A 26,908-nucleotide genomic window follows, 5' to 3' on the forward strand; every position below is an offset into this window, starting at 1 on the left:
TCCTCATGAAATGTGGCATTCTTTCCATCCCTGCGACCTTCACTTAGGTAAAATGCCTTTCAGATTTAGGATTATTGTATTTATTTCCCCCAGGATATTTAATGCACAATAATTCTAATTAAACGTCCAGAACTATATCATAAAAAAGCAATACTGTACCATGGGCAGCCAGTACAGCAAAGGTCCTACTGCATAGATGACTATAAGGACGAAAACGCAAGATATTAGACAAGCCACCTGTAAAACACAAGACAGACAACAAAGAAGGCCATGAACTGTAGGGGCAAGAAACAAAATGTTCGCATGCTGTTAGATTGTAAAGACTGTAGTTATCTGTGTTCTGCCGTGAAGAGACAGCAAATGTAACAGTAGACAAACTGGTACAAGCAAATAAAGTCAGTGGTGAGACAGTCACACGCACACTCGCACACACACACACATGCACAGACACCATTTATTTGTACAGCACATCACAGTGATGGGTTATTGCAAGAGGGAGACCTCCGAGGAAAGTCCTATAGCCTGACTCCACTCATTATTTTCTAGACGGTCACGTGGGTCACAACTGAAGAATTCACAGCCTGGACTTTTCTTCTGTTTATGACAGATTTGCACCAAAGTTGTTCTCTCTCTCTCTCTCTCTCTCTCTCTCTCTCTCTCTCTCTCTCTCTCTCTCTCTCTCTCCCTCCCTCTCTCTCCCTGTCTCTCTGTCTCTCTCTCTCCCCCTCTCTCTCTGTCTCTCTCTGTCTCTCTGTCTCTCTCCCTCCCTCCCTTCCTCTATCTCTCTCCCTTTCTTCTCCCTCTCCCTCTCTCTCCCTCCCTCCCTCATTCTCTCTGTCTCTGTCTCTCTGTCTCTCTCTCCCTCCCTCCCTCCCTCCCTACCCCCCCTCTGAGTTCCTCAGGAGGAACTCTGGCAATGCACTGGGCAGATGGGGTTGCAGGAGCAGTCTCTCTGCCAGAACAACAGATTCCACTTTACTAACCCCAAGATGCCTTTAGTATCATGCTCCGTCCCACCGAGCCTGTCAATAGGAACCACCTGCCTCCCACAGCCATGAGAGAACCGAATTTCCCAAAAGCAGGAGTCCCTGACTCCATAAGAAACATTTGACTAAACTGCCATCCAAAGAGGCCTTCACCGGTAATCAAAGATACCTAAAGTATCACTATGAAGGCATCAGAACGAATCTTTTGTGTTGGGATGGTTTAAATTTAAATTACAGGAATAATTTCAGAATCTGGCAAGGACAAGAGAAGTTTTCTCTGACAGTGCTGTCGGGGCAGCTTAGAGACTCGGAAACCAGTCAGCTTCACATGAAGTTCACACATACATACCGTAGGCCTAGAAAGAACGGACAGGTTATGGGGCATCCTTCAAACAGCAGCATAAAGCTGGAATGCTGGCATGCACACGAACAAACCCGGGGCCAGCCAGGCACGCGGACGCACCTGGGGCCAACCAGCCTGGACTGCTGGCGTGCACACGAACCCACCTGGAGCCAGCAAGCCTGGACTATTGGCGTGCACGCAAACGCACCTGGGGCCAGCCAGCCTGGACTGTTGGCGTGCATACGAACGCACCTGGGGCCAGCCAGCCTGGACGCTTGTCTTGGACTTGGGTCTTTGAAGGACCTTCTGTAGGAGGAGAGGTCCCAAAATAGAAGCAGGTAGGTGACAGCTCGCCAGACATTCTCAAAGATTACAAGTAGACGCATGTTTAAAGGATAGGAAAATACACTAACTGCCAAGCTTTACTCGGGTAAGAAGTCAATGGCATGTGTCCTCTCCATGGGATGCTTTCAATCCCACACTTTCCATCTGAAGCACAGGGAGATTGGTGCCTCGCCCAAGGTCAGGGAGCAAGGGAGGCGAAAGGTAGGAAGGCCACGTAAAGCCTGCACTGGATCCACATCCTTACAGTTTAGGGGTTTTGTTTTGCTTTGTTTTTGTTGGTTGGGCAATTTCTTTCCCTTTCTCTGGATTGTCTTTCATTCAGTTCATTGTGTATATATTAACCACTCAAAAATATGTGGTGACTTAGAGAATATTAACCCCATAATTTTTAAACTTTAATTTATTTATGTATGTGTATGGGTTTTTCGTCTGGATATGTTTCTGCATTGTGTACCTGGTGCCCATGGAGGCCAGAAGAGGATGTCAGATCCTGTATAGCTGGACTTACAGATAGCTGCCATCAGGTAGGTGATAGGAATTGAACCCTGGTCCCCTGGAGGAGCCACCAGTGTTCTAAGTGGCTGAGTCATCTCTCCAGCCCAACGCCTTATTTTAAAGTGAAAGCTGAATACAGTACAAGTCGACATATTTGGGGATTTCGTCTAGCTTGTCAGCAATTGCTAGTGGTGGAAAAGTGGGGGGTCCCCCTCGTTCCCTGTCTCTCTGTCTCTCACTCAGTCCTCTCTCTATAGGAGAGTAAACGACAATCTTATTTCTAGTAGTTTTTAAATACTGAGGATAACCTTAATGAGAATAAGGCCAATGCATGGACATTGGATTTCCAAAGATTTGCTTACTTTTTGTGTTCTGTTTCATTTACTAACAATGCGCCCCTTTTGTTTTTCCCCTTGAACTGGAGTAGGCCAGTATCACTCTTCCAGTTTTAGGTATTGTCTCAGATTTAAAGTGGAGCATTGGCTTCCCAGCACAGGCAATGGAGATTTCGTGAACACATCAACATTTTGGTCTGGCGTTGTTCAAAATGAGGTCGTGCCACAAGGTTTTCAGGGCTATCTTTTAAAGTCCCTGACAATCACTAAGGATGCTGTGATAGCAACTAAATAATAAGCAAAAGGCATCTCCTTGAGGCTCTTCACTAATAGTATTCCATTTGTCTCTTTGTCATGTGAGACCAGAAACAGAGCATAAGTAAGTCCTCCATACATTTTAGAAAGATTTAGTTCATAGCCAGGTGGCGCACACCTTTAATCCCAGCACTCGAGAGGCAGAAGCAGGCGGATCTCTGTGAGTTTGAGGCCAGCCTGGTCTACAGAGCGAGTTCCAGGACAGGCTCCATAGCTACTGAGAAACTCTGTCTCAACAAAACAAAACAAAACAAAAACAACAAAAACAAAAGAAAAATTTAGGTTATAAGTGCTGAAGGCAAGTGTTCACATCCTTACCATCCACAAGACAATTATGGCCCCATGTGTTTTCCCCCTCCATGAATTCCGTGTCATGCTGACTAAATGCCTCGTGATAATTTTTGTCTCAAAAATTTCAGAAGTCATATCTAAGAGTTAAGTCTGCATGAAAGTTAATGAAATCTTTATTTTCTTCACATTTTATCACAGGGTTACAAACATATATGTGTGTGTATGTGTGTAAACATTACACATAAATTCTGTCTCAGAGGGACAGAGGGAATGACGGACGCACAGCCTTCATCTGTGCTGTCAATCCCAGTAGCGCCATTATCTGTGGCTCATTGCTGACAAAGATGACCACTAAAGGTATCAGTGTCCTCAATACATACACGATACTTTGCTTCCTAAGCAGAGGTCGAATGATGCACAGATTTACGGGAAGTGGTGGAATTGTAAAAAAAAAAAGAAAGAAAAAGATAGGAAAGGGCAGGAAGACAGGATAAGAAGGCAGGACACTGGGCTGCACAGCTGAATTAAGACAGCCTTGAAGAAGATGCAAGCAGTGAGCCAACTTCTGGAACAACAAAAGGAGCACGGTTTTGCAAATTAGAGCCCAGAGGCAATCTTAGCGTTGCAGAAAAAGCATGCCAGCTGCTGTTTTCAGTTGTGGCTGCGCAGCCTCTGCAGCAGATGCTGTCTGGCTTCCCTCATGGCTCTGTGATCCCCCTGAAGCCCCTGAGAAGCACGGATGCATCTCCGCTGTCGGAAGTGAAGAGAAGCGTGCAGGAGAGGGAGTCAGGGGACTCCGAGCTCCTGCCCAGAGTTAAGGTTTCAGTTCAGAAAGGAGGGAAGTCAGAAACAGTATCCATGTGTGCTGTTTTGTCTAACTCTCCCAAAGGCTGTTCTTAGATTCACAGGCTTTGGGCGTCCTGTCTAATGGAGAGCGCAGCTAAGAGAATTTCCACATATGGAGGGTGAATCTGTGTCTGTGTCTTTGATCACAGCACTTGCTACTAAATGATCAGTATCTTTGTTATTCCTTTTGAAACAATTTAATTAGTTTTTTCTGAGACACCAAAGTCTTTACCCTTCACTGGATTCCCTGCCAATCATCATCATTTTAGCTACGAAATGTTTGAAGTGTGACTAGCCCATATCGAGATTAGCTCGCACATACAAAATATATACCAGATCCCTAAGCTTTACTGGAGAAAAATGCACAAAGTATTGTGTGTAGTTCTGTAATCCATATTGAAACTATCATAATTTTATTTTATCAGGTAAGTTAAAATATATTAAAATCAATTTTGATAGGTTTTCTTTTTTTAGATGCAGACACTAAATATATTACTTGGGTAGCTCATATTATATTTCTGTTGAGCAGGACTTCTCTCAAGTATGTGATCAAATAGCTGATTTTAAATAGAAGTTTTCCAGCAACAATGCTATAATATATTTAAATTTTATTAATGACAACACAAACTGCCTTTGGTCTGTCTGATCAAACTCTCACAGTTGACAATGGGGCTCTCGAGGGTGAACTATTGCAAACTGGATCCCTGGGCTGGCGAGATAGCTTAGTTGGTAAAGTGCTTGGCATGGGAACACCAGAACTGAGGTTTTGAGCCCCAGAACCCATATAGAAAAAGCTAGACATGGTAGCACATACTTATAATTCCAGTGGTGGGCAAGGAGGAAGGTGGATCCCAGGGGCTCACTAGCCAGGCAGCCCAGTCTGCTTTGCAAGACGGAGGCCAAAGAGGGCCCCGTCTCTAAAAAACAAGGCGAAAGGCGCCCATGGATGACACCAAGGTTGAGTTCTGGTCTCTTCACACACATGTGCATGTATACCTGCAAACACACATGCATTTACATACACATGGACGTGGACAACCTGCAAACGCACAGAAAGGCACGGCAGGCAGGCAAAGCTAAGTGGCTGAGAAGATTTGTCTAAAGCACTAGGTGGGAAGGAAAATCAGTTCCTTGGCTGGGCCGTGGTGGCGCACGCCTTTAATCCCAGCACTCGGGAGGCTGAGTTCGAGGCCAGCCTGGTCTACAAGAGCTAGTTTCTGGACAGCTAGGACTATTACACAGGAAAACCCTGTCTCGAAAAAAAAATATCAGCTCCTGAACCGAGCAAAGCCTTCTGTAGAATGGAAGGAAGAAATAAAATGATGGTGTTTTCCTCTTGTCAGGAAGATCACTGGACTGCCATTGTCTGTAGAGCTGGGGACCAAATCCTGTGTGTGGCAGACAAGTGCTCTATTATTAACTACACCTCCAGCCTTCAGCAGGTAACTACACAAAAATATCTCCGCGAAGTGTTCCTATGAGAACGCGGAAACTGTTGCAGGTGTTACAGTAATTAATAAGGGTAACGTGATTATCACCTGCGCTTGGAGGAGTCGTAATTAGATAAAACGGTGAAGGGCTTTTTGTGCTCCAGGTGAATTCAGTGGGTCTGTGTCCCAGCGCTGAGGAGAGGCAGGCAGGCCGTTGAAGGGCCTGCGCTGGGAAAGGCTTGCAAGGGTAGCCTGTGTGGAGCCGATTTCTGAAGATGGGGTTCGAGCTCGCCTCAAGCCACACGAGTCATCAACTGTACCTACAGACACTGGGGTTACAACACCAGTAAGGTCTGAAACGGACACAGCAGCACCCTCAGTGTGAGCATGCGCATTCGTTCAGAATGGCTCCCCGTGCCCCTGCATAGGCGTGGTTAGGAAACAGTTTTCACCTCAGCCAGAAGGGTATCCTGAGGATATCCTGCTGGGGGAGTTTAGTGGTTTTGCTAGATTCGTTTCTTTTGAAGTTTGATGCATAGTTTGCAGGAAAAAAAAAATCTTAAGAAAGAAGTCTTTAGAAATCATTCAAACATGTGACCCCTGGAAGGTATCTTCTGACCCCATCCTAGATGATGTCATTGATCTGCTCAGATTTTATACTCAGGACAAATTTTCTAAAGGGTTCTTTCTCTTAAACATTCCATGTTGAAAGTTACAAAGACTGAACAGAGTTTTCTGGTCCTAAAGCGGTGATAAGAAGTGCGTGCCAGCTGGGCGGTGGTGGCGCACGCCTTTAATCCCAGCACTCGGGAGGCAGAGGCAGGCGGATCTCTGTGAGTTCGAGGCCAGCCTGGTCTACAAGAGCTAGTTCCAGGACAGGCTCTAAAAAAGCTGCAGAGAAACCCTGTCGCGAAAAGCCAAAAAAAAAAAAAAAAAAAAAAAAAAAAAGAAGTGCCTGCCAAGCGCCCAAGGTCAGAGACGGCGGTGGTGGAGCCACCCTATGTGTTTCAGCCTCTTTGTCCACAAGACAGAGACACAGAAACTCCATCAGCTTTCTCACGCACCCTCAGCCAGTGTGAGGGCCGACTAGGATAAGCAAACCATCCCAGGAGAAAGCCATTCCAGCTGCATCTTTACTTAAAAACAATAGGCACGTAACGAAATCATCAATTGTAATCATTGACATTTCAAGAGTGTCTTTTTATGTGGGTAGGTGTTTCACTAGATAGGCGTGTGCTGATGCATTTAATCTTTATAAAGCTGTATTTCTCTTTTATTGGCTGAGTCCGTTTAGCTAGAGGAGCTGAGTTACTGGGGCAAAGCTGCCTGCCTGTATGAGATGGCGCCAGAGGACAAGCCTAGCTTCTAGGACCTATTCAGGGCTCTTCATTCCTAGACTAAACATGAAAATAACCAACGTAGCATAATTCACTTGTACAAGAGATGCCTGGGGAAAATCTATAGAAGCCTAGAATGTTACAGGAAGGAGTTGTCAAAGCAAAAGGTCACAACATTGAAGGGTAATTTACAAAACGGGCTTATGCCAACTGAGAGACACTACAAACCTGTATCTGAAAGCCATTAATCCAAGTTTATATAATAATTTCACTTCTCAGACAAGTTATGGTAACCATTTGGTAAATTGTAATATACCCCAAACTGCCGCATGCCCTTCTGCTCTGTGGTGTACAGCATCATCACTATGTACCTGTATCTGTCTTGATTCTTGCCCCCAAGGTTGCAAATTTACACGTTTCATATGCATTTCCTACAACTTAAAAGCTATATTATTAAATATAAGATAAACCTCCAAAAGTGCTTGAATTTTCATATAAAACAGTTTATAGATTCTCATTCAGTTCTTATTTTGCTCATGAAACTGTTTAATAATGGTTAGCTGTTACTGTTAATTTCTTAGGAACGTCAGTTTTCTGGATGGGTCATAGGTTAGGGCTGTGATCACTCAGAGTTTAAAGTCCAGTTTTGCCACGCCCTAGACCTGTGACCTGGTATTGGATAGCAGTTTGCAGAGAAGCTTCTTAAACCAGAAAATAAACAACTCAAAGTAGCTTCAAGAAGTCCCTGAAACTGACCAGATTCACTAGATCCCTCCCTCCCAAGAGTAAAACCATCAAAGCTGCAGAGGGTCAGTACAGACAAGCAAAGCTGCAAAGAATACCCCGAGATCCGTCCAGCTGCCTGGAAGAGGCAGACAGCAGCTGAGCGACTTGAAGAGGTCCAGACCACCCGAGGCTCATGAAAAGGACACTCTCCAACCAGCAGAGCTGCAGGCTGAGTGCTCCCAGCCAGCTTTGGTGTGCGGTCATCAACGCTGTGGATGGCTTTGGTGGTACATCTGTCTCGGAGTCATTTCTGCTCCTCGAAGTAATCCTTCATGCATATCGCTATATGTCATCCCAAGAAAACCCATTAGTTCCCCAAGCTGGACCTCACTGATATCTACACTGTACATACCTAAAATCTACTGTAGGATCACTGTCTGTGGTGAGTAGCTGTGTGTCGGTGAGTAGCTGTCTGTAATGAGTAGCTGTGTGTTGGTGAGTAGCTGTGTGTTGGTGAGTAGCTGTCTGTGATGAGTAGCTGTGTGTCGGCTAGTAGCTGTCTGTGATGAGTAGCTGTGTGTCGGTGAGTAGCTGTGTTTTGGTGAGTAGCTGTCTGTGATGAGTAGCTGTGTGTCGGCTAGTAGCTGTCTGTGATGAGTAGCTGTGTGTCGGTGAGTAGCTGTGTTTTGGTGAGTAGCTGTCTGTGATGAGTAGCTGTGTGTCGGTGAGTAGCTGTCTGTGATGAGTAGCTGTGTGTTGGTGAGTAGCTGTCTGTGATGAGTAGCTGTGTGTCGGTGAGTAGCTGTCTGTGATGAGTAGCTGTGTGTTGGTGAGTAGCTGTGTGTCGGTGAGTAGCTGTGTGTTGGTGAGTAGCTGTCTGTGATGAGTAGCTGTGTATTGGTGAGTAGCTGTGTGCTGGTGAGTAGCTGTCTGTGATGAGTAGCTGTGTGTCGGTGAGTAGCTGTGTTTTGGTGAGTAGCTGTGTGTTGGTGAGTAGCTGTGTGTTGGTGAGTAGCTGTCTGTGATGAGTAGCTGTGTGTTGGTGAGTAGCTGTCTGTGATGAGTAGCTGTGTGTTGGTGAGTAGCTGCCTGTGATGAGTAGCTGTGTGTTGGTGAGTAGCTGTGTGCTGGGTCTCCCCAGGAAAAGTTTTGTCACATAACATCTGGGAGAATTACTTACTTCAGCCACCTTTCCCTCAACTTTCTCACCTAGAAACTGAAACTGAGAGCAATTTACATCTTTCACTGAGGGGCCTAAAGGCTTGAGTCCGTTTATATAAAAAGAAAGGCACGTGATGCCGCACACACAAGTCAATATTGTTTACACCACCGTCCGGACCGTCCTGTCTCTCATCACCATCCTGCCACTATGCAGTACGGTGCCTAGCACAGAGCAGGCTTGCAAAAGAGTGGATCCGTTTGAGTTCCTAAAACATAAACAATGTATAAAGCAATGGTTTCGCTAAACCCCTCCAAATATTCACATATATAGAAAGGTACTTTGGCACATTTGCTCATTGCTATACATGGAATGTTAGTGTCAAGAACAGATTCTACATAGGCTTGGTTTTATTTTATATTAAGGAAGTGAGCAAAATAAAAGGAAAAAAAAGTCACCCAGACTGTTTAGGTTAACCGAGAAACCACTAGAGGGAGCCCTGGCTTCAAAATTGCCGCTAATGAAGCTGCCAGGAGTATAGAATTCAGTAGTTTGCTCCTTGAATCATCAAGCCTGTGGGAAGCCCTTAATGGTAAAGATAACGCGCGCGGTGGGGGAGGGGTTGAATGGGAAAGAAGGAGCAGGAGAAGGAGGGGGAAGTTCTTAAAAGCTGCTTCGAAAATACAAATTAGCAACATTTTCAAGGTTCGGTACCTCTCTCTTCTCCTGAGACAGGGGGGGCGGCGGCGGGGGGGGGGAGGGGTGGGGGTTGACGTCATGCGTATAGTCCCGCTTTCCCTTCAGGGGAGGTGTTACCTGTGTCTTTGCTCCTGTGCTATAGAGTCCAGCTGTCCTTCCCATGGCAGCAGCACTTGGGATACAGAAGAAAAATGAAGGGATCACATTGCTGAGGCCATGGGCCAGAAATTCCTGCAAGAATTGTTACGGGAGAATAGAACATGTCTTTATCACAATCCCCTTCTATTGTCCCAGGTCCAGTTTGTCAGGGAGTGGAGCTTGTTTATGGTCAGTTCCTCATCAATTGAGATGTCACCGTTTACAATAAAAATCGCTAACATCCATTGACGGTTACTTTCCTCCAAAGCTATTCTGAGCGGGCGTCCCTCTTTCAATTCTTACAACAAACACGTGAGGAAATGGTATTTATTCATAATTTCCATATTCTAAGTCGTCCCATTTGGGCTTCTGTTCCCACTCTTTCCTCAATGACTTCTGCCCGACAACTCCAACGGCTCCTTCTTACCTTACCTGTATAAAGAAGCATTTGCCACAGTTCTAAGACCTCACACTCCAAGTCTGTCTCTAGCTCTGTGGCTGTCACCTTTCGGTTCCCTTTGTCATCTAACCAATTGCAAATGTAGGACTATTTCTCTTGTATATCTACATCTTACCTACGCAAATATAGACTGGCAACTCCCACCCTGACATCTTCAGCGTGGAGTCCTTTCCTGAACTTCAGACTCCTCTATCCAGCCTGTTATCTGGCATCCACATCTGATGGCTAATGGGAACTCAGTAACTGGTCCACGGGGTTCTCCCATGCCAATCGCATCCTCCCAGGTCTAGTTCCAGACTCTACCGTCGTCCACGGCTCTTCCCAGAAACTCCATTGCAGTTCAGTGCACATCCGCATACGCCCCTCCCACACAGGGCCTGCTCCAGCCATCGTGTTTCCACTGGATAAACGGAAACCCCTCCTAACACCTTGCCTGCCCCCCTTGGGATCAGTGACTGTAAACAATCTCTGGCCTCAGAGAGATGTGGTTCTGACCAGCAAATGTAGATAGCAACTAGACAGCTATAAAGCAGCAGGGAAGGGTACAGAGAGGCCTGGTCCACAGAAGTCCTGTGATGTCAGGATCTGGATGACAAAGTTGTACAGACTCATGAGGGGGTAGGAGTCACAGGAAATAGAGCCATGCGTGCAGCCAGAATCCTGTTAGAAACACAAAGTGTGGCTCAGACATCCAGACGAGACCAGCTAAGGAAAGGGACCCTGCAGACAGACAGTGAGGTCCGTAAGCTGAGCATGAGAGCTGGGAGGCCCTGCGGATGAAAGCATTCATCTGTGTGTGCCACTATTTTATCCTTGGACCTATCGTCGGACCTAATGTACACATATCCAGAGAGTCATATGATCTCATATGAAGTCACATGATCTCCGTGTGAGTTCTGCGTACGGGTGACAGTGTGCTTGTAGACAGAAGACTGCAGCTTCTATTCAGGCCCACAGAGCAATGTGGGGCCTTGGGGCATGAAAAGGACACTGGGGGAAAGAGAGTCAGTGAACAAGAATGAATGCACTCTCAGGTACGTCGGGACAGGACTTCCCACCCCGCAGGGCCTTAATGTTAGTGTTCTACTTTCAGATCCCTAAGCATTCAAAGGTATCTATCATGAAATGATAAATAGGCTTGGATTCTCTCCTGAAACCAAAGAACATGAAGGTGCATGCCTCTAACAATGTATTTTTAAGGGCCAGTAAGTTAACTCAGCAGGTGAAGGCACTGGCTACAAAACCCGATGATCTCAGTCCAATCCCAGGACCCACACGGTGGAGCCAAGAACTGAACCCTGAAGGTTGTCCTCTGACGCACATGCAGATAAACAGAGGGAATGAGCAAATCGATGAAGTGTGTAAACGGTGAAAGTTGGGCTCCCGCCTCCTCAGAGGCTTTGCTGATTTGTTCTGCCCATTCTTGCTACACATTTAAAAATGTATTTTCAAACATTTGACATTTTCAGTATCTAAGAGTCTAGAGAAGAGTAACACACTGGCTCGGGAGGGATGGGGGGGGGGGCGCACTCCACCTGGTTGTCATCCACTGAATATTTGAACTTCTTGGCAGACCCTTGAGCAAGAGCCAGCGAGGCCACGTAGCCTACAAGCGCAACTCCGAAAGCTTCAGTGAGCACTGCACTGAGGATGTTCATCGGTGGAGCACGGGGCGGAGGAATCCTAGCGAGAGAAAGACTGAATTGAAGCTGTGGGCCTTCCTGGAGTTTCTGTACAACTTGCCATGAATTCCACTACAGTAATGTTTCTGAAGCTTACAAGGAATACGTGAAAGTCCCAAGGGAAAAACTAAGCATTCTTTTCCAGAGAAGCCCTGTGTTTTCACCATTATTTAGCAGAAAAGCAAAATTTTAGGAAACACCACAGGGAGAGCCCTGTGCATTTAACTGGCATCCTTACCCAGGGAATTCAGGTCATACTGCAGAAATTCTGACTTGACAAAAGTTTCTTATAGAAAACAAAAGCTATCTGGGTTTTCTTTTCATTTGAGCTTTTCCAAATATTTATTTGGCTGGCGCTGGAGCTGTGTTTGCTCCCGTGAATGCTGCAGAGTTTCAGGCAAACACTAGTTTACTTTACTGTCGGCTAATCTCCAAATATGCCGTTGACTTCATTACGTTAATTACATTTTTAACTCCATCTTTTCATGAGACAGCTAATCACGGCTTACATGAACTGAAGAAACTATGTGGGAAGATCTTGTCCACTCTCTATTGCAAAATAGACGACACTTAGCTTCATTTCAAAGAAGTCTTTAAACGTTTCTCAGATAATACCCAGCCATTACGTCTTATTGTCTCTTGAAAACCATGGAAGCCAAATGACCACTTACGTATCCCTTGTCATTTGGGGAGACTTCCCCCCGAAGAATCCCTGTGGTAAAAGCAGAAGAAAGGGGGAAGTGTGATCTCATACCGGCTGGTGTCCTGCTATCTAGCGTGCGAGCAGAACGTGGCTTCTTTCTTGTTACCTGTTTCACTCCATTTTCCCAACAACCCCAAATCAAGTACACTGCACCCATGCAGGGATCAGGAAATGTTTGGAAGAAGGTTACAAGAACAGCTGAGCTGGGGTTTGCTCTCAGCTCTTGGTTTTCAAAGCCAAACTTTTTTTTTTTTTTCAATTGCTTAAAAGGGTTTCTGGAAAGAGAATTCAGTCAGGGTGAAGAAGAATGGATGGAGGACAGCCATGAAGGGTTGTCACCCATTCAAACTACCCCTTACTGCCAAAACATCGTTATGACTACACAGCCTAAGATACGTATTGTACAAAACATGAAATGAAGAAATGGAACTTGTATTTTCATTCAGGTTAAATGTGATTGATAACAATGGGACTGAAGAAGAATCACTGAGCTGGCTTTCAAAGGAGAGCAGAGGAACCTTCAGGAAAGTAGAGTTGATTAAGAAACCCACCTTTACCTGCATCTACACAGGCCAGCAAACACAGGATTTCTTCAAAATCATCCTTTTTCCCATTTCTGAGACTTTTTCTACTATTTCTTCGTTGTAAGGAGAATAAAAGTAAAATATAGAAGACCCGAAACTCTTATCCTTGTCTCAAAATTTTTATGTGTCTGTTTTATACAGCCTATAAAAAGGAGACTAATTCCTAAGGTTTCAATTTTTCTCTACTATATCTTGTCAGCCACTCTTTGGAAGGTCCTTCATCCTGTTACTATGTTGCACTTGTGAAACATTCTCTTGAAATCTGGAGGAAAACTAGAGAGCCAGGTCAGCTCTACTTTGCCCTCCTCTACAACTCTCTACTCTGACCACAGGATGCTTGTTTACATTTATCATATCTTAAGTGAAGTAAAAATGACCACAAGAACATATGTGGCTGAAAACTTAAACTGACCCAAGTCCAGGAGTTTGCAAATTTGGCAACTTCCATTATTTTATAGACAAATTTTTTCAAATACTTTTGGCGTCTTTTACCTGAAGCAATGCTGCGTAAAATAATTACAGTAGCTCATTGAATAACAGGTTAGCTTATTACCTAGAAAATTACTATTTTTCCACATGTTAGGTTTGTCATTTATAATAAAAATTAATTAGAATTTTGCCTCATACAGCCACAAAAAGAAATGAAATCCATACGTATCCAGGTCCAGGCCCTTTGAACATCAAAAACAAACACTCAGATAAACACATATTAAAAGAGAGGCTACAGGCTACATTACCCCTTTGGAATGTGTCCAACAACTTCTAATCCATATGTGTTTTCCATGTTGGTACAATAGCAAGCAAAGGAGGCAGCAATGATCTGTGTAGTTCCATTCAGGAACAAAAGAAAGAAAGACGTATAAAAGTGTGTGCATGTTACTAAAGGGCTTTCAAGTACCTATGATCACTTAAAAAATACATATTATATGTCCCAGAATTACTATTTATTAATGAAATACTAAGAGTTAAGCCAGGAGTGGTGTTTCATGTCAGTAATCCTAGCAGACAGGATGCCAAAACAAGAGGATTTCAAATTTGAGAGCAGCATGGATTATACAGTAAGGTCCTGGAAAAAATGAAAATAAAATAAAAAGCATAGGGGAGAGAGAGAAAGAGAAAATAGTTAACAGGCACACGGTGAACCTGGCTAGGAAGCATTAACTTCTGATGTCTTGGAACACAGTTCAATAAATATCTTCCATTGATAATGATTAACTATAAATTTTAAAATCCCAAGTAGGAGAATGCAAAATAACCAAGACAATGGATATGCCAATGATTCAGATCTGATAATTAAACTGTAAACACAGTGTCTCACTGAGATAATTAGTATATACAGTTACCAATCAGGAGGAAGTACAATTCTAAAATATACTTCTTAAACTCAGGTGTCCTTCTCAGTTTTCAGCAATGTATAATCTCGTGGGTTTTTTTTTAACATTCTGCTTAGTACTCACCCAATTATGCCCAATTTTGAAGGCACAAAAGAGACAAAATGTAGTGGGGGGTGTGTGTGGGTGTGTGTGTGTGTGAAGCACTGCATTTCAACCTACTTTTCTCTCATGACATGAAGAGGTCTTTGTGAGAACATTCCGCCTCTGTTAGTAACAAATGTTGATCTATAGCCTCCTTAATTTTTTTTAATTTGAGGTTTTATCTTTTCATGAAGTAAAACATGTCACTTACCAGTCTGATGAATTTCAGATAGCCCTCAAGGAGGCTCAGATATCTTACTTAGATGTTATTGAGATATTAAAGCAAGGTCACTTGTTCTGTTTATAATCATAGTCAGGATGTCTACATGAGTGTGTGTGTTACATGTGTTCATACATATTTGCCTCTGTTATGGTACACACAAATGGATTTATGAACACATAGAGGACCAAAGTTGATGTTTTTTGCAGTTCCTCATTATTCATTGAGATAGGGTTTCTCAGTCAAGGCCAGAGCTCCTCTGTATGTCTAGTCTAGATTGTCAATTTGTCCTGGGGATCCCCTATTACCACCTTCCAGGGCTGAAAATACAGGTAGTCTGCCTTGCTTGAGTGGCATTTATAGGAGTCCCGGATATAGGACTCTAGTCCTCACACTTACACACTTAACCAATGAGCTATATTCTCTGCCCCAAAACCATCTTTAAGCAGATACCAGAGCTAGGTCAGCCTCTGCTGTATTGGCCACCCCCTTGAGAATCTCCCACCCATTTTCAGATTCTGGCATCCACTAGTGTTTTTAGCAGCTATGGGATTTTGAGGTTGTCTGACCTGAGGTCTCTCTTTACAGTATGTGAATTTCTGTTCCCTGAAAACATAAGCTGAGCCTTTCAAATCTTATGTTGATTTGAAGAGATGTTGGTGAACATAGTTTATGTCAGTTATTCTGACCTATTACAATATACTTTCATAACCCACTGTGTTTGGTTGTGGTCAAATTATATTTGAGATCCTAAATACAAAAAACAAAGAACACTATTAAATTGGGCTACTATAAGAATAACCATTGGGGAAAAGTAAAAACTACTTTTATCACCTAAATCGATACTTGAGAATTTTTTTGTGGACAAATACAAATGAACAAATAAAAACAGTTTGTAATGATTCATGTTCTTAAAATGAATGCATCAGTCATATATTTAAAGTGCAAATTCCCCACAATCATGGCCATAAAAAAGCACAACAAAATTACATGATCAAAGAAGGAACATCTAACAATCAACACTCAATAATACATAGCAACTTCTGTAGTTATGTTCCTAACTATGTCTTTGGTTGATGTTTAACTGAACTTACAAGTTTCTAAAACATCAAATGAACTTAAAAAGCAAAATGCTATTTTGGATTTAACAAAGAAAAGGCAAGGATAAACTATACAAATATTAATGTGATATAGTAGTAATCTTTTAGTTACTGAAATGGTCACTGAGACAGCATCTGCTTCTTTGCTCTATTTCTCTGACATGATTCAGCTTCTTCATCAGTTCCTCTTTAGTACTTTAATGTGGGATTTTCCTCTGTATTCTGTGGTTACCATTGATTAATAAAGAACTTCTTTGAGCCTGTGGCAGGGCAGAAGAGAACTAGTTGGGGAAAGCTAGGCTGAGTACTGGGGGAAAGAAGGTAGAGTCAGAGAGAAGCCATGGAGCCAGAGACAGACATGCCAAAACTATGCTGGTAAGCCACAGACACGTGGCAATACACAGATTAATGGACATGGGTTAGTTTAGGATATAAGAGTTAGCCAGAAATACGCTTAAGCTACTGGACAAACAGTATTGCAAAAATATAGTTCCTGTGTGGTTATTTAGAGTCTGAGAAGTCAGAAACAAACAAGCCACCTCATACAACAATATTTTGTCAACATTATAGGTACATATAAGGTCACTCTTCTTCGTGGTCAAGAAGGGATTCTGCTACAGATGCTAAAGATAGTTCTAATCTGGCCCTCCTCCAACTGTCATGTTCCCCATAAACTGGAAGCTTTATAAGAAAAGAGAAGAGGTGTCCAACTCAAACTCTACCCTTGTTTCTCCTCTGTGCTAGATAGATACTCAAGTGTCTTATCATTTCCTGTATATGTGGCACTTATCCTGGTTGCAGTGGCTCTTCCTTACCACAGCAACCCAGGGAAGACCAAGGGGGGCAGTGGTGATGGTAGAGTGGACGTGTCTAAAATTTGACACTAGCTCAGGGATATCCACGTGTGTGGATAGGATACCTTATGAGTAGGATGAAACTGGTCAGGGAGAGACAGAGCAAGCCTAGCTTGTATCTCCTCATGCTATCACATTCTCCTGAACTCACAGGAGCAGAATTCTTATCATAACCTGGTTTCCAAGGCCATCACTTAGATAGTAGTCAAGGTCAAAACAAAAGAAAAACCAAAACCTGCTTTCTTGAATGTTTTGTTCTGTGACTTGTAAGTACTTGGGCTTGCACTGGTGCCTTCACCAAGGGTCTTGAAAGTCCATGTCACGATTGTCAAGAATATCATCCATTTTAGAATGATCCTTATGAGTTTTCTAGAGAGTGTCAGTTGCTTTATGACTAGATTAGGGGCCTGTTTCCCTACATTATTTTCAAATTTTGGTTTTATAAAACTTTTAATGCAGCTTTCTAAGATGCAATAGGCATTTCTTAACCTCTCCAGAACTTTGAGATAAGATGGCATGGAACTTGCCCTAAAAATTTCAATCAATGAAGTTATTTAGATACTATTTGTAATGTACATAAAAATCCAAGGACCATTTAAAGTTCTTAAATGTAGACTGTGGTCACATCAATGTGATATTTCATTAAGTGCTCCCAGGAGAGGCTCTTAAAACTTCAGTCTTTAGAAGCAAGATATGATGTATTTTTCCAGTCACAAATATATTTTAAAGTACCAGCCCAAGTCAATGAAAATCCTGAGCATCTTTTCAGAGAGGTAAAACGAGTTCAGTAACAGGAAAATCAACAAACTTCCCAATCACTAATGAGCATTTTCTAGATAACAGCTCTATGTGTGTCACAGAGGTTTCAAGGCAATAGCATAGGGTATCATATTTTATTGTTTTGCATAAGATCATACCCAATATCATTTGATACTCATTCTTACACATGTCTCTTATGAGATCTCAGGCAATATGTCCTCTTATTTTTATAAAAAAATTAAAAGCATATGAGAAATGCTGTATGAATTGAAAACACATGCCCTTCCTTTTAAAATTATTGACTCAAAATGTTTCTTACATTAATGTATATCCATGCAAATTAGTCTTTCATTAATGAGACACAGGAACGGCTGTGGGTTACTGTTGAAAATATAGCAAGCATCTGCAGACTTACCTCCTCCCCCCGCCAAAAACTACTAAGTGTTATTGATTGCATACTTACCAAAACTAAGTCAATGGGAAGAACAACTTTAATTTTTCTCTTAAACTGTTCATTCAGCTCTTTAACGAGAACAAGGACAACAATGCTCAGCAAGGATAAGAGCAGCGCCTCCAGCTGAACAGACTTGATGTGCTCGAAAACATAGGCGTAAATCTGCAGGAGCGAGAAAGGAGCAAAATCAGGGTTGCCCACAATACACCGGAATGCAAATATGGCCCTAAATAAACTCCATGATGCTTTATTTAAAAGTCCTAATGCCTGGAGGATGGAAAGGTGGGAAGAAGGAGAAGGGCTGGAAGGGGAAAAGCCATGTTTTCATGCATAAATTTCTTTGTCCTTGGTTCTTCCATCCAACTCAGGTCAGTCCCTTCCTACACATGACACTGTTAAAGAGAATGATGCCCCTGGCTCCTTCCTTGACACGTGAATGGGCAAAGAGGCACCTTTCGAATCCCACCACCCTTCTAAGTTTAACAGGAACACACACATACAATACACACACACACACACACACACACGTCAAGAGCTGGTATTTAATCGACATCATTATAATCTATCATGTTCTCAGTCACTCAGCATTTGTGAGCTTATCAGCACATATGTATGGCAGTGCTTAGGTTGACAATGATGAGCAATTTAGAAAGAGCCTGAGTATTCATACACTCCACTGTAGAGTATAGGGATCACTACTAATTTAATCAGTTAGTACTGCATGATGGTAATAACACAGATTGGATATCTGAAGTTTATTACTGAATGTGTGAAAATGATGGTTGCCCTTCCAAAACTGGTAAGCAGGAACTGAACAGGCTACAGAAAGCAGGAACTGAACAACAGGCTACAGAAAGGAGGAGGTGGGGGAAAAAGTCTGTGGAAGTATTTTATATCAAGGTCACATTTATAGGTGTCAGAACATAGGCTATAAGGAAAGCAATGCATGATTTCTGGAAATGTATGCTCAAGAAACTAATACAGGACTGGGGAGATGGCTCTGATGACTCAGCATTCAACAGCCCAGACCCACATCGAAAAGCCTGAACAATGCCAGGTGCTTATCAGCCGCACACCGGAAAAGTGGACCGGAAGATCTCAGGGGCACACTGGACAGCCAGCCTACACACGTCTCTGAGGTCCAGATTCGGTGAGACCCTGCCTCAAAAAATAAGTCAGAGAGCAACTAAAGAAGACCCTGATACTGACCTCCAGATGCCTGTGCACTCACCAACACACACACACACACACACACACACACAAGCACATTCACACATATGCTACCATTAAACTATTTGTGACCATGAAGAAGTTATGATACTAGCACATTAATATTAGATTATCAATGTTGCTAATCTCAGATGGCAGATAAATAAATTTAGTCAAATTTAGTAAAGTCAAAGAAACAAGTCACATTAAAGCCTGCATAAAGTTGAGGCCTTGTATTTATTCAACTAAGTGCCAAATACATTTAACTCAATAATTTAGAGTCTTGTGAGCACCTGCTTACCTGCCAGGTCAACTTGCATAGACAGAGGACATATTCTGAGGAATCCTAAATTATGTGTGAAGGAGAGAAAAAAATAACTAACTTAAATCTAACCTTTGGTCTATATAAGCATTTGATATTAAGCAACCTAATCTGAAAATTGTTTTTAAATTTGACTTTGTGTGTATACAGACTAATATTTATCTTCCACCTTCTTGGACATACCTCTGAACTGTACATATTGAGCATGATCACTACCTTTCTAATAACTCTGACAAAGAAAATGGAGTGAAGCTTCGCTTGGAGAAAACTCGGGTAATGTCAGGTTGTCCGAACTTTAACTCACAGATGAAGCCATAATAATACTAATGACAATCATAATAATAATGATGACAACCACAAACCATCCACTGTGAAATCAGATATATTTAGAAATACATCATAGAACATGGAGCAGGTAGTTGTGCTTCTTACTGCCCAACACTGCTCAACGTGGCTCCGTGAGAAACAGAGCATGCTTTTCCTGTCACTACACACTGTAAATGAAAATTGTTCGCAGCGCCCCTACAAGTGACAGAAATCCAGTCAGGAGGCTGTAGAGATGGCTCAGTGATTAAGAGCATTCATTGCTCTTCCAGAGGTTTGATCTGCAGCACCCATCTGGCAGCTGGCAACTATAAACTCCAGTTTCAAGGGACCCAGTGCTCTCTCCTGGCCACTACAGACACTGCAGGTGCATGGTGCACAGATAAACACTCAAGCAAAACACCCATGAACATAAAATCAAAATTGAACTAAACCAATTTTAAAAAATTTTTAAGAAATATAGTTTTCCTCGGCGTGATATATCTCAACGAGGATGGGCATAAACAAGAGTGTCAAGAAATTCTCTCAAAATGCATGTCTCTGTCCAGTGGTTTGAGGGTAATTGAGAATAATGCTGAGATTATTCATCCAAGAGCCAATCATTCAAATGTCTTAAAGCCCTGCATTATTCCTTATGCCTTTCCCCCACGAGATTTGAAGTATGCCATGACAATGAGACTCCCAATCCATACCAGATTGTTATGTGATGCGCACTTGGAGAACATGTGTTTGCAGTCAAACAAATGACCACCCCAGAATGAGAGGAATGAGAGCCCCCCCTCGGGGATTTTATTGTCTGTCTGGATTAGACTACAGCTCGTCAAACAAAGCATGTCTCACAAGATGCTGCAGAAAAGCATGGGGGGGTGGACAAGGACTCATTAAAATAAGAACACGGGCATGAAGAGCATAAGAGGGGAACAGGCTGGGAGGAGTCCTAATGACTGTCATGTGGACCCACTGAGAGAAGTCACAGGCTACATCAGCTTGTGGGAAATGGGTGGCACAGGCAGACCTGCAGAGCTGGAGGTAAGGACAAACACAAGCATTTCTATGTGATCACTTAGTGCTCTGGGTACCCTAAATACACACTACACACCTTTAAACTCTAGTCCAGTTGTCTTGAAATGCCGGTACACACTCACTAGACTAGTTAAAATCTCCTAAAGAGGTCATCATTGACCTCTCAGAGTTCAGAGGAACAACAGCAATGATGTACAGATGCATAGCCAAGTTTGTAGAACTGCCTGATCAACTTAATAAACAAGCTTGGAGCTTCTGGAGCCATAATACTAGTTTGTTATAGGGCATATATGAAATTGCATATATACATAAACAAACCCACTTTGAGACAGTTCAAAGAATGAAAATTATGTATTCATATCCATTGCTACATTTAATGACAAATAGATGTCATATTTTTATGAAACACTACATAGGTACTTTTACACATACAAACACACATGTTTTTAGCTGAGTTGGCCACTTTTTATAAGTTTGTCTATTTTTTTTCAGTGATGGCTTCTCAACTCCTTGAAAAGTATTTGAAAGAAGGTAATATTGTTGAGCAAACTAACATTCTTCTCTGATATGGCAAAAGCAAAAATAAGCCTCTGAATGGGATAGAGCAGGACATAAGACTCTGAAAGAGGAAAGGCCAGATTTATATAAATGCCTTCTTTTCTCACCGTGGAAACTTGGGCTAAGCCCCTGAGGTGGGTCTGTAGCGGTAGCTGCATCTACTCGCGCTTACTGAGGTTCTACTTTGTGGGAAGCAATGAGATAAATGCTAGGGCTACCAGCATAGAAAATTCCAAGTAACCTATCTTTGGTGTGGTCGATCTGATCTAAATGATCAGATGTTTAGAATCAAATTTTCTAAGAATGAATCAAAATCGAAGGCAGAAAAGGCTGACAGTATTAGTTGACTAAAAAGCCAAAGGTCTCACTGGAGTCACCCCCAAACAGTTGTTTTTCTCTGCGCAATAGTGACCAAGAATGTAAGACCCTGCACAGAGACACACTCATGCAGGGAGAGAATTCCAGGATGTCCACTTACAAGGCTCGTGACACAAAACAAAGATCTCATGCTTAGAAAATATGAACAGGTGTTAAATACATAATGGACTGTTTCTTCAAGCCTCAGCTAACTAGAAATATGTCTCCCAAAGGTTTCTTCTTTTCTAGTACCCTGGTTACTACAAAAAAAATAGAGGAGGAAAAGTTGATTAAAATGTCTTAAAGTATGAGAACAACATTGATAATAACTCCCCATTGGTAATTCTGAACTACCTACAAAGAGACCCCAAAGAACACTTAAGTACATATTCCCATGCAAAATGAAACCCATAAACCCTTCAGTATTATTTATTATGCATGTGCCATCTCTGTACTCAGGATCCGTCATGAACAAGGATGCACCACATGAGGAAAGCAGGAGTATCAGTAAAACCAGAAAGTTTTGCTAAATGTCAGCTTTCTATTTGAATAGTGGGTACAAAGTAATAACTGTCAATCTATTAGTCTTATTTTTAAATATATGATTTTGAGTTAGTCATCAGCCACAAGGCCAGGACTGTTTCCAGAGGGGAAAAATGCTAACTTTCACATATGCTCATTCATGTGCAGACTTTTGTCATCATGCATCTGACCTGATCCGTGCACAAATACATGTCTGAAAATATGGATGTTTCGTACATTTTGGGAAGAAGATCTTCTGAAGAAGGACCCACTGAACTGTTGTGATCATGTGACTGCCACAGTCCCACAATGTATAGATTTTGCTGAAGGGTCTGTCTGGTTGAACACTGCTGCAGCTGGTAACAGTCTGTACATCTACAGGCTATGTCTCCTAGGCACAGTGCAGGAGTGAGGAAAGAATCACAGTTTCTGACTTTCACTTAGATGTGTTCTAAGAAAAGAACTCTTTGGTCTGCTACACCACCATGTCAAGGTTGTATCTGTGGATGGGTGTCTCTCAGCTCTGGGAAAGGCGGAGAGCTGAGAAAGCCATGTTGTTAGAACAGAGGTGTATGACCACCTTACGAACACATTCCTCCCTATACCACTTTCGTCAAGCAGTGTCCCGGTTTTTTCCATAAAACTACATGAGATTCTTGTTCCTCTGTTTGCCTTTGTATCAAACCGCCTGATTTCATATCCCTCCTCATGGGAAACAAGAACAGTATTTATCAGCTGCGTCCTTGATGCTTGTGGATCTGTCAACCATACGTTAATGAATATATCTGTTCTAGCAGGGGTTTTGTTTGTTTGTTTTTTATTTTAGTTTTTCAAGACAGTGTTTCTCTGCATAGCCCTGGCTGTCCTGGAACTCACTCTGTAGACCAGACTGGCCTCGAATTCACAGAGATCTGCCTCCTCTGCCTCCCTAGTGATGGGATTAAAGCCATGCGCCACCACCACCTGGCTCTAGTAGTTTTTAAATCAAGGATGAATGCTCCTTTCCTCATCATTTCATGGCGGTCAGAACAATATTTCCAGATTGCTGCATTCTTACTTAAAGCAGCAATCTGGCCATTGGTGCATTTACCTAGGAGCCTCAGCTGCCCCAACATGACCCGCCACCACAGCTGTTTCTTGCCTGGTGATATTTGAATCCAAGCTTCTGGTAAGTCCACAAATCCCCAAAGTCTATCTTTCATCATTCTCCAACAAATGTTTAAACAAGTTTCCCTGCTTCGAAGATTTGGATGTCTCCTATCAACTTTGCCTACATACCATTACATTATTAAATATTTCAAGATCAGTACTGATAAGCTTCTTATAATTCCTTCCTGCAAAGTAGTGAACACAAATACCAAAAGAAAAGAGAGAAATATTGAGTATCAGTCTCAGGTTACATTGTCATTAGTACAAACAAAGCATCAAAAAGGACAGAAAAACAACATTCTATACATTTTTACATAGATTTCCAATCAATAGCATCTCATGCTGGGAATCAATGCATTCGCTCTTGCTTCAAGGGAAAAATGAAGTCTCAAACCAGAATGGGAAGCATGGTATGCCAAGCAGCTAGAAACAACATGGGCACACAAAATTCTCTTGAACCAAACATGCAGCCAAGCATACCACAGCTCACGTGGCACTCAGCCATCCCTTGTTTAGAAAAATAAGCTTAATTTGAATTACTTGAGCACTGGGTTTGCGGTGGGGCATTTTTCAGTGAACTGTGGGGGAATGGAAGGCGCTTAGCCCAAGATGGTTGAGTTGCAAAAATATTTGCTGTCTGATTTAGAATCCGAAAGTAGCCCTGACTGTAAACGTCCGTGTTGTCTCATTTGCTATTCCGCACTACTGATTAAACCAGGCTGAGAATGAACTGTTTCCCTTTCAACTTGTTCTGTCGGGTTTTTTTCTCTTGCTATATTGGCATTCATGCAACCCACAACAGAAATGTCACAATGTCTGCAGAGAAAATGGGGCCCTTCATAAGCCACCAGAGTGTGTTCTTGATGTGGAGTCCCAGAGGGCCTTTATCTTTAACATAGTTTTGTTCTCCAAATATAAACTTCATTTGTACAGACTTAGTTGTGATCTCATTCTCTATAAAAGAAAATGTTTCCTTGGCTCTGAATTCCCTCTGACGTTTCGATTCCACTTTATTAGCATTCTTGGTTTTTGCTTTTGCAATCTGAGGACAGCAAACCAGAGAAGCGTCGTCCTTGTACTTCGGGGTGCAGATGCACACAGAACTGTTTTCCATTTTAAAGTCTGTATTTCTAAGGGTGGAAGTAAAACCTCCAAGAAGAGTCGCTGGAAATGTCGCCAAGTTCGCCTTCTCTCCTGAGCTCAATGCACAGAACTGTGCATAGTCGTTCAGAACAGTGTTCACGTGAAGCCAGGCCAGTGAGATGAACATTGCCAAGTTTCTCATAGGCTGCAGTAGGCTCAGCACTGGTGCCTTCTCAAGGAAATCCACATGTGCAACTATGAACGAGGAATTTCTGTCATTTTTATTATGCCCTTTGGGGAAAACATCCTTCCTGGTAAGACATACTTCATTATCTCTCAGTTTTTAAAGAGCATTTTTCATTCTAAAGAATTAAGCTTTCTATTCTATGTTTGGAGAAACAGCTCACTAACGTAGGAGTCCAATGCCTGGCTCTGCAGAAGATGAACATAGAACACTTTCACTGTTGAGCCTGCGCCCCAAGACAGAGTGACCCTTCTAACATGACTATTTCTGCTTAATCCTAAATATATCAAAGGACGGCGCATAATTTATTAAGTGGCATTATCATTGCCAAAGAGATTCGGGACAAAATTAGTGGAAAATTGTAAATAAAATTTAAAATACAGATGTCCTCAAGTCTCACGATAAGCTCTCATTCAAAGCAGAAATATTTACCTTCAAGGTTTATAAGTTTCAGTTCCTTGTGACTTTTGAGCTGCAGAGACTTGTGAGTTTATTTTATTGTTTTATCTTGTACATCCAACTGAAAGTCTTTTAGGGAGAAGAAGCAATGTTTTTGATTAATTATTCAGAAGTGTGAAGAATCTAGAGTTTTATATCTATTCATCACCAGTAAGAAGACAGTGATTGGCCCTTACTGGATAGCTATGTTTCAGACTTTTTTAAAATTAACCCTCTAGAGTATAATTGCCATAAGTTAACAAAACTGGAAGCCAGAGTTTAAAGGCACCATATCATTTTTTCAGTCCTTAGTTGTACCTATGGTCTGATTCTGAGTTTCTTGAATTCTAACATTCAAACCCTATTGTCACTTCTATGAGAACTAAACAACAACAGATTAATTAGTTACCTGGTCCTAATAAAGTCATGGAAACTAAAAGTTAACCCAGAACAAAAGTTAATTTTTTACCCTTCAAATTACTGGGAACAGATTTCAATGTCCTTCAAAGTCTTTACAAAATAGCTATGTTTAATTAAGGAAGAACATTTTCTAAGAAGTAAAATATAGATAGAAATTTGAACAAAGAGAAAGGCAGAGTTAGGCATGAAGGAAATACGAAAGAGAAATGATAAATGGATAAATTAGACCTAATTGCATCAATTCTTTTTATAACTATGAGGCCGTGATGACTGATCAGGGCTGTTAACTTAACTGCTCCCATCTGGAATCAATAAAAACCCAAGCAGCTGGACATACCTGTGAAGGATTGTCGTGATTGGATTACTTGGGGAGAAAAGACCCCATTAAGTCTGGCCACACCTTCTGGTTGCCAGCCTATATAAAAAGGCAAGGAAGCCGAGCGGTGGTGGCGCACGCCTTTAATCCCAGCACTCGGGAGGCAGAGGCAGACGGATCTCTGTGAGTTCGAGGCCAGCCTGGTCTACAAGAGCTAGTTCCAGGACAGGCTCCAAAGCCACAGAGAAACTCTGTCTCGAAAAACAAACAAACAAAAAAAAAAAAGGCAAGGAAGAAGGGAGCGTTCACTTTTCCCTGCTTACCTTCACTCCTGATGTCAAGCTCATCTACCCTGAGCTGAGGCATTCTTTCACCGATAGAAGAACCTACTTCTTCAGGATTCCAATAGAGACTGAAGACCAGCTAAGATATCCAGTCTCAAGGATTCAACAACTACTGGATTATTGGCCTTTTGGTTGTGGAACTAGCTGCACCACAACCTGTAAGTGATTATATTAAAGTGTGTGTGTGTGTGTGTGTGTGTGTGTGTGTGTTTGGTGTGTCTGGATCTGGGTCTGTGTATGTGCGTGTATTGTGGTGACTTGGAAAAAATGACCCCCAAGGGGTGCATCACTATTAGGAGTTATAGCTTTGTTGGAGTAGGTGTGACCTTGTTGGAGGAACTGGTCTTTCAGGGGTGGGCTTTCAGGTCTCCTATGCTCAAGCTATGTTCAGAGTGATGCTGTTTACTTCCTGTTATCTAAAGAGAAAGATGTAAGAATCTCAGCTCCTCGTACTCCAACACCACATCTGCCTGCATGCCACCATGTCCTGCCATGATAATATTGGATTAAACCTCCAAAATGGTAAACCACCTCAATGGAATGCTTTCCTTGGTAAGCATGCTATGATCATGGTTTCTTCTCACAGCAACAGAAACCCTGAGCCATGTCTATATAAATGGATTCATATTTTTTTTCATTCTTTCAATGTTGTTCCTCTGACGAATCCTGACAAACACAGAGGGATTGAGAGTTATTCTAAAAAGCTTTTTATAAATATAAGGACCCTTTAAATTCTGGGTGGTCACTCTGAGTAGCAAGCAAGATTTATGAAGCTTTGCTCCCATGAGTAGACCTGTTAGCAACTTTCACCTACAAATCAAAGAGTGGCCAGGGGTGCTTAGCTGGAATTTGTGTTGTGTGCT

At 42.3% G+C, this 26,908-nt stretch overlaps 1 protein-coding gene across 6 annotated transcripts in view; it reads right to left on the reverse strand.

The window, feature by feature from the left end:
* The window catches only part of Slc26a7 (solute carrier family 26 member 7), a 112,193-nt gene that overhangs the window by 29,141 nt on the left and 56,144 nt on the right, over positions 1 to 26,908 (reverse strand). For 5 of the 6 annotated variants that reach the window (XM_038347318.1, XM_038347320.1, XM_042055966.1 and 2 more), the window contains exons 6-10: positions 17,746 to 17,898; positions 13,612 to 13,694; positions 11,441 to 11,588; positions 9,425 to 9,538; positions 160 to 237 (exon numbers count right to left, since the gene is read on the reverse strand). In XM_038347318.1, the coding sequence (XP_038203246.1) occupies positions 160 to 237; positions 9,425 to 9,538; positions 11,441 to 11,588; positions 13,612 to 13,694; positions 17,746 to 17,898 (576 nt within the window). The remainder of the gene's footprint in view (positions 1 to 159; positions 238 to 9,424; positions 9,539 to 11,440; positions 11,589 to 13,611; positions 13,695 to 17,745; positions 17,899 to 26,908) is intronic. The other variant, XM_042055968.1, reaches the window with a different exon arrangement.

Source organism: Arvicola amphibius, chromosome 11, assembly GCF_903992535.2.
Source record: "Arvicola amphibius chromosome 11, mArvAmp1.2, whole genome shotgun sequence".
NCBI classification, from domain to species: Eukaryota; Metazoa; Chordata; class Mammalia; order Rodentia; family Cricetidae; genus Arvicola; species Arvicola amphibius.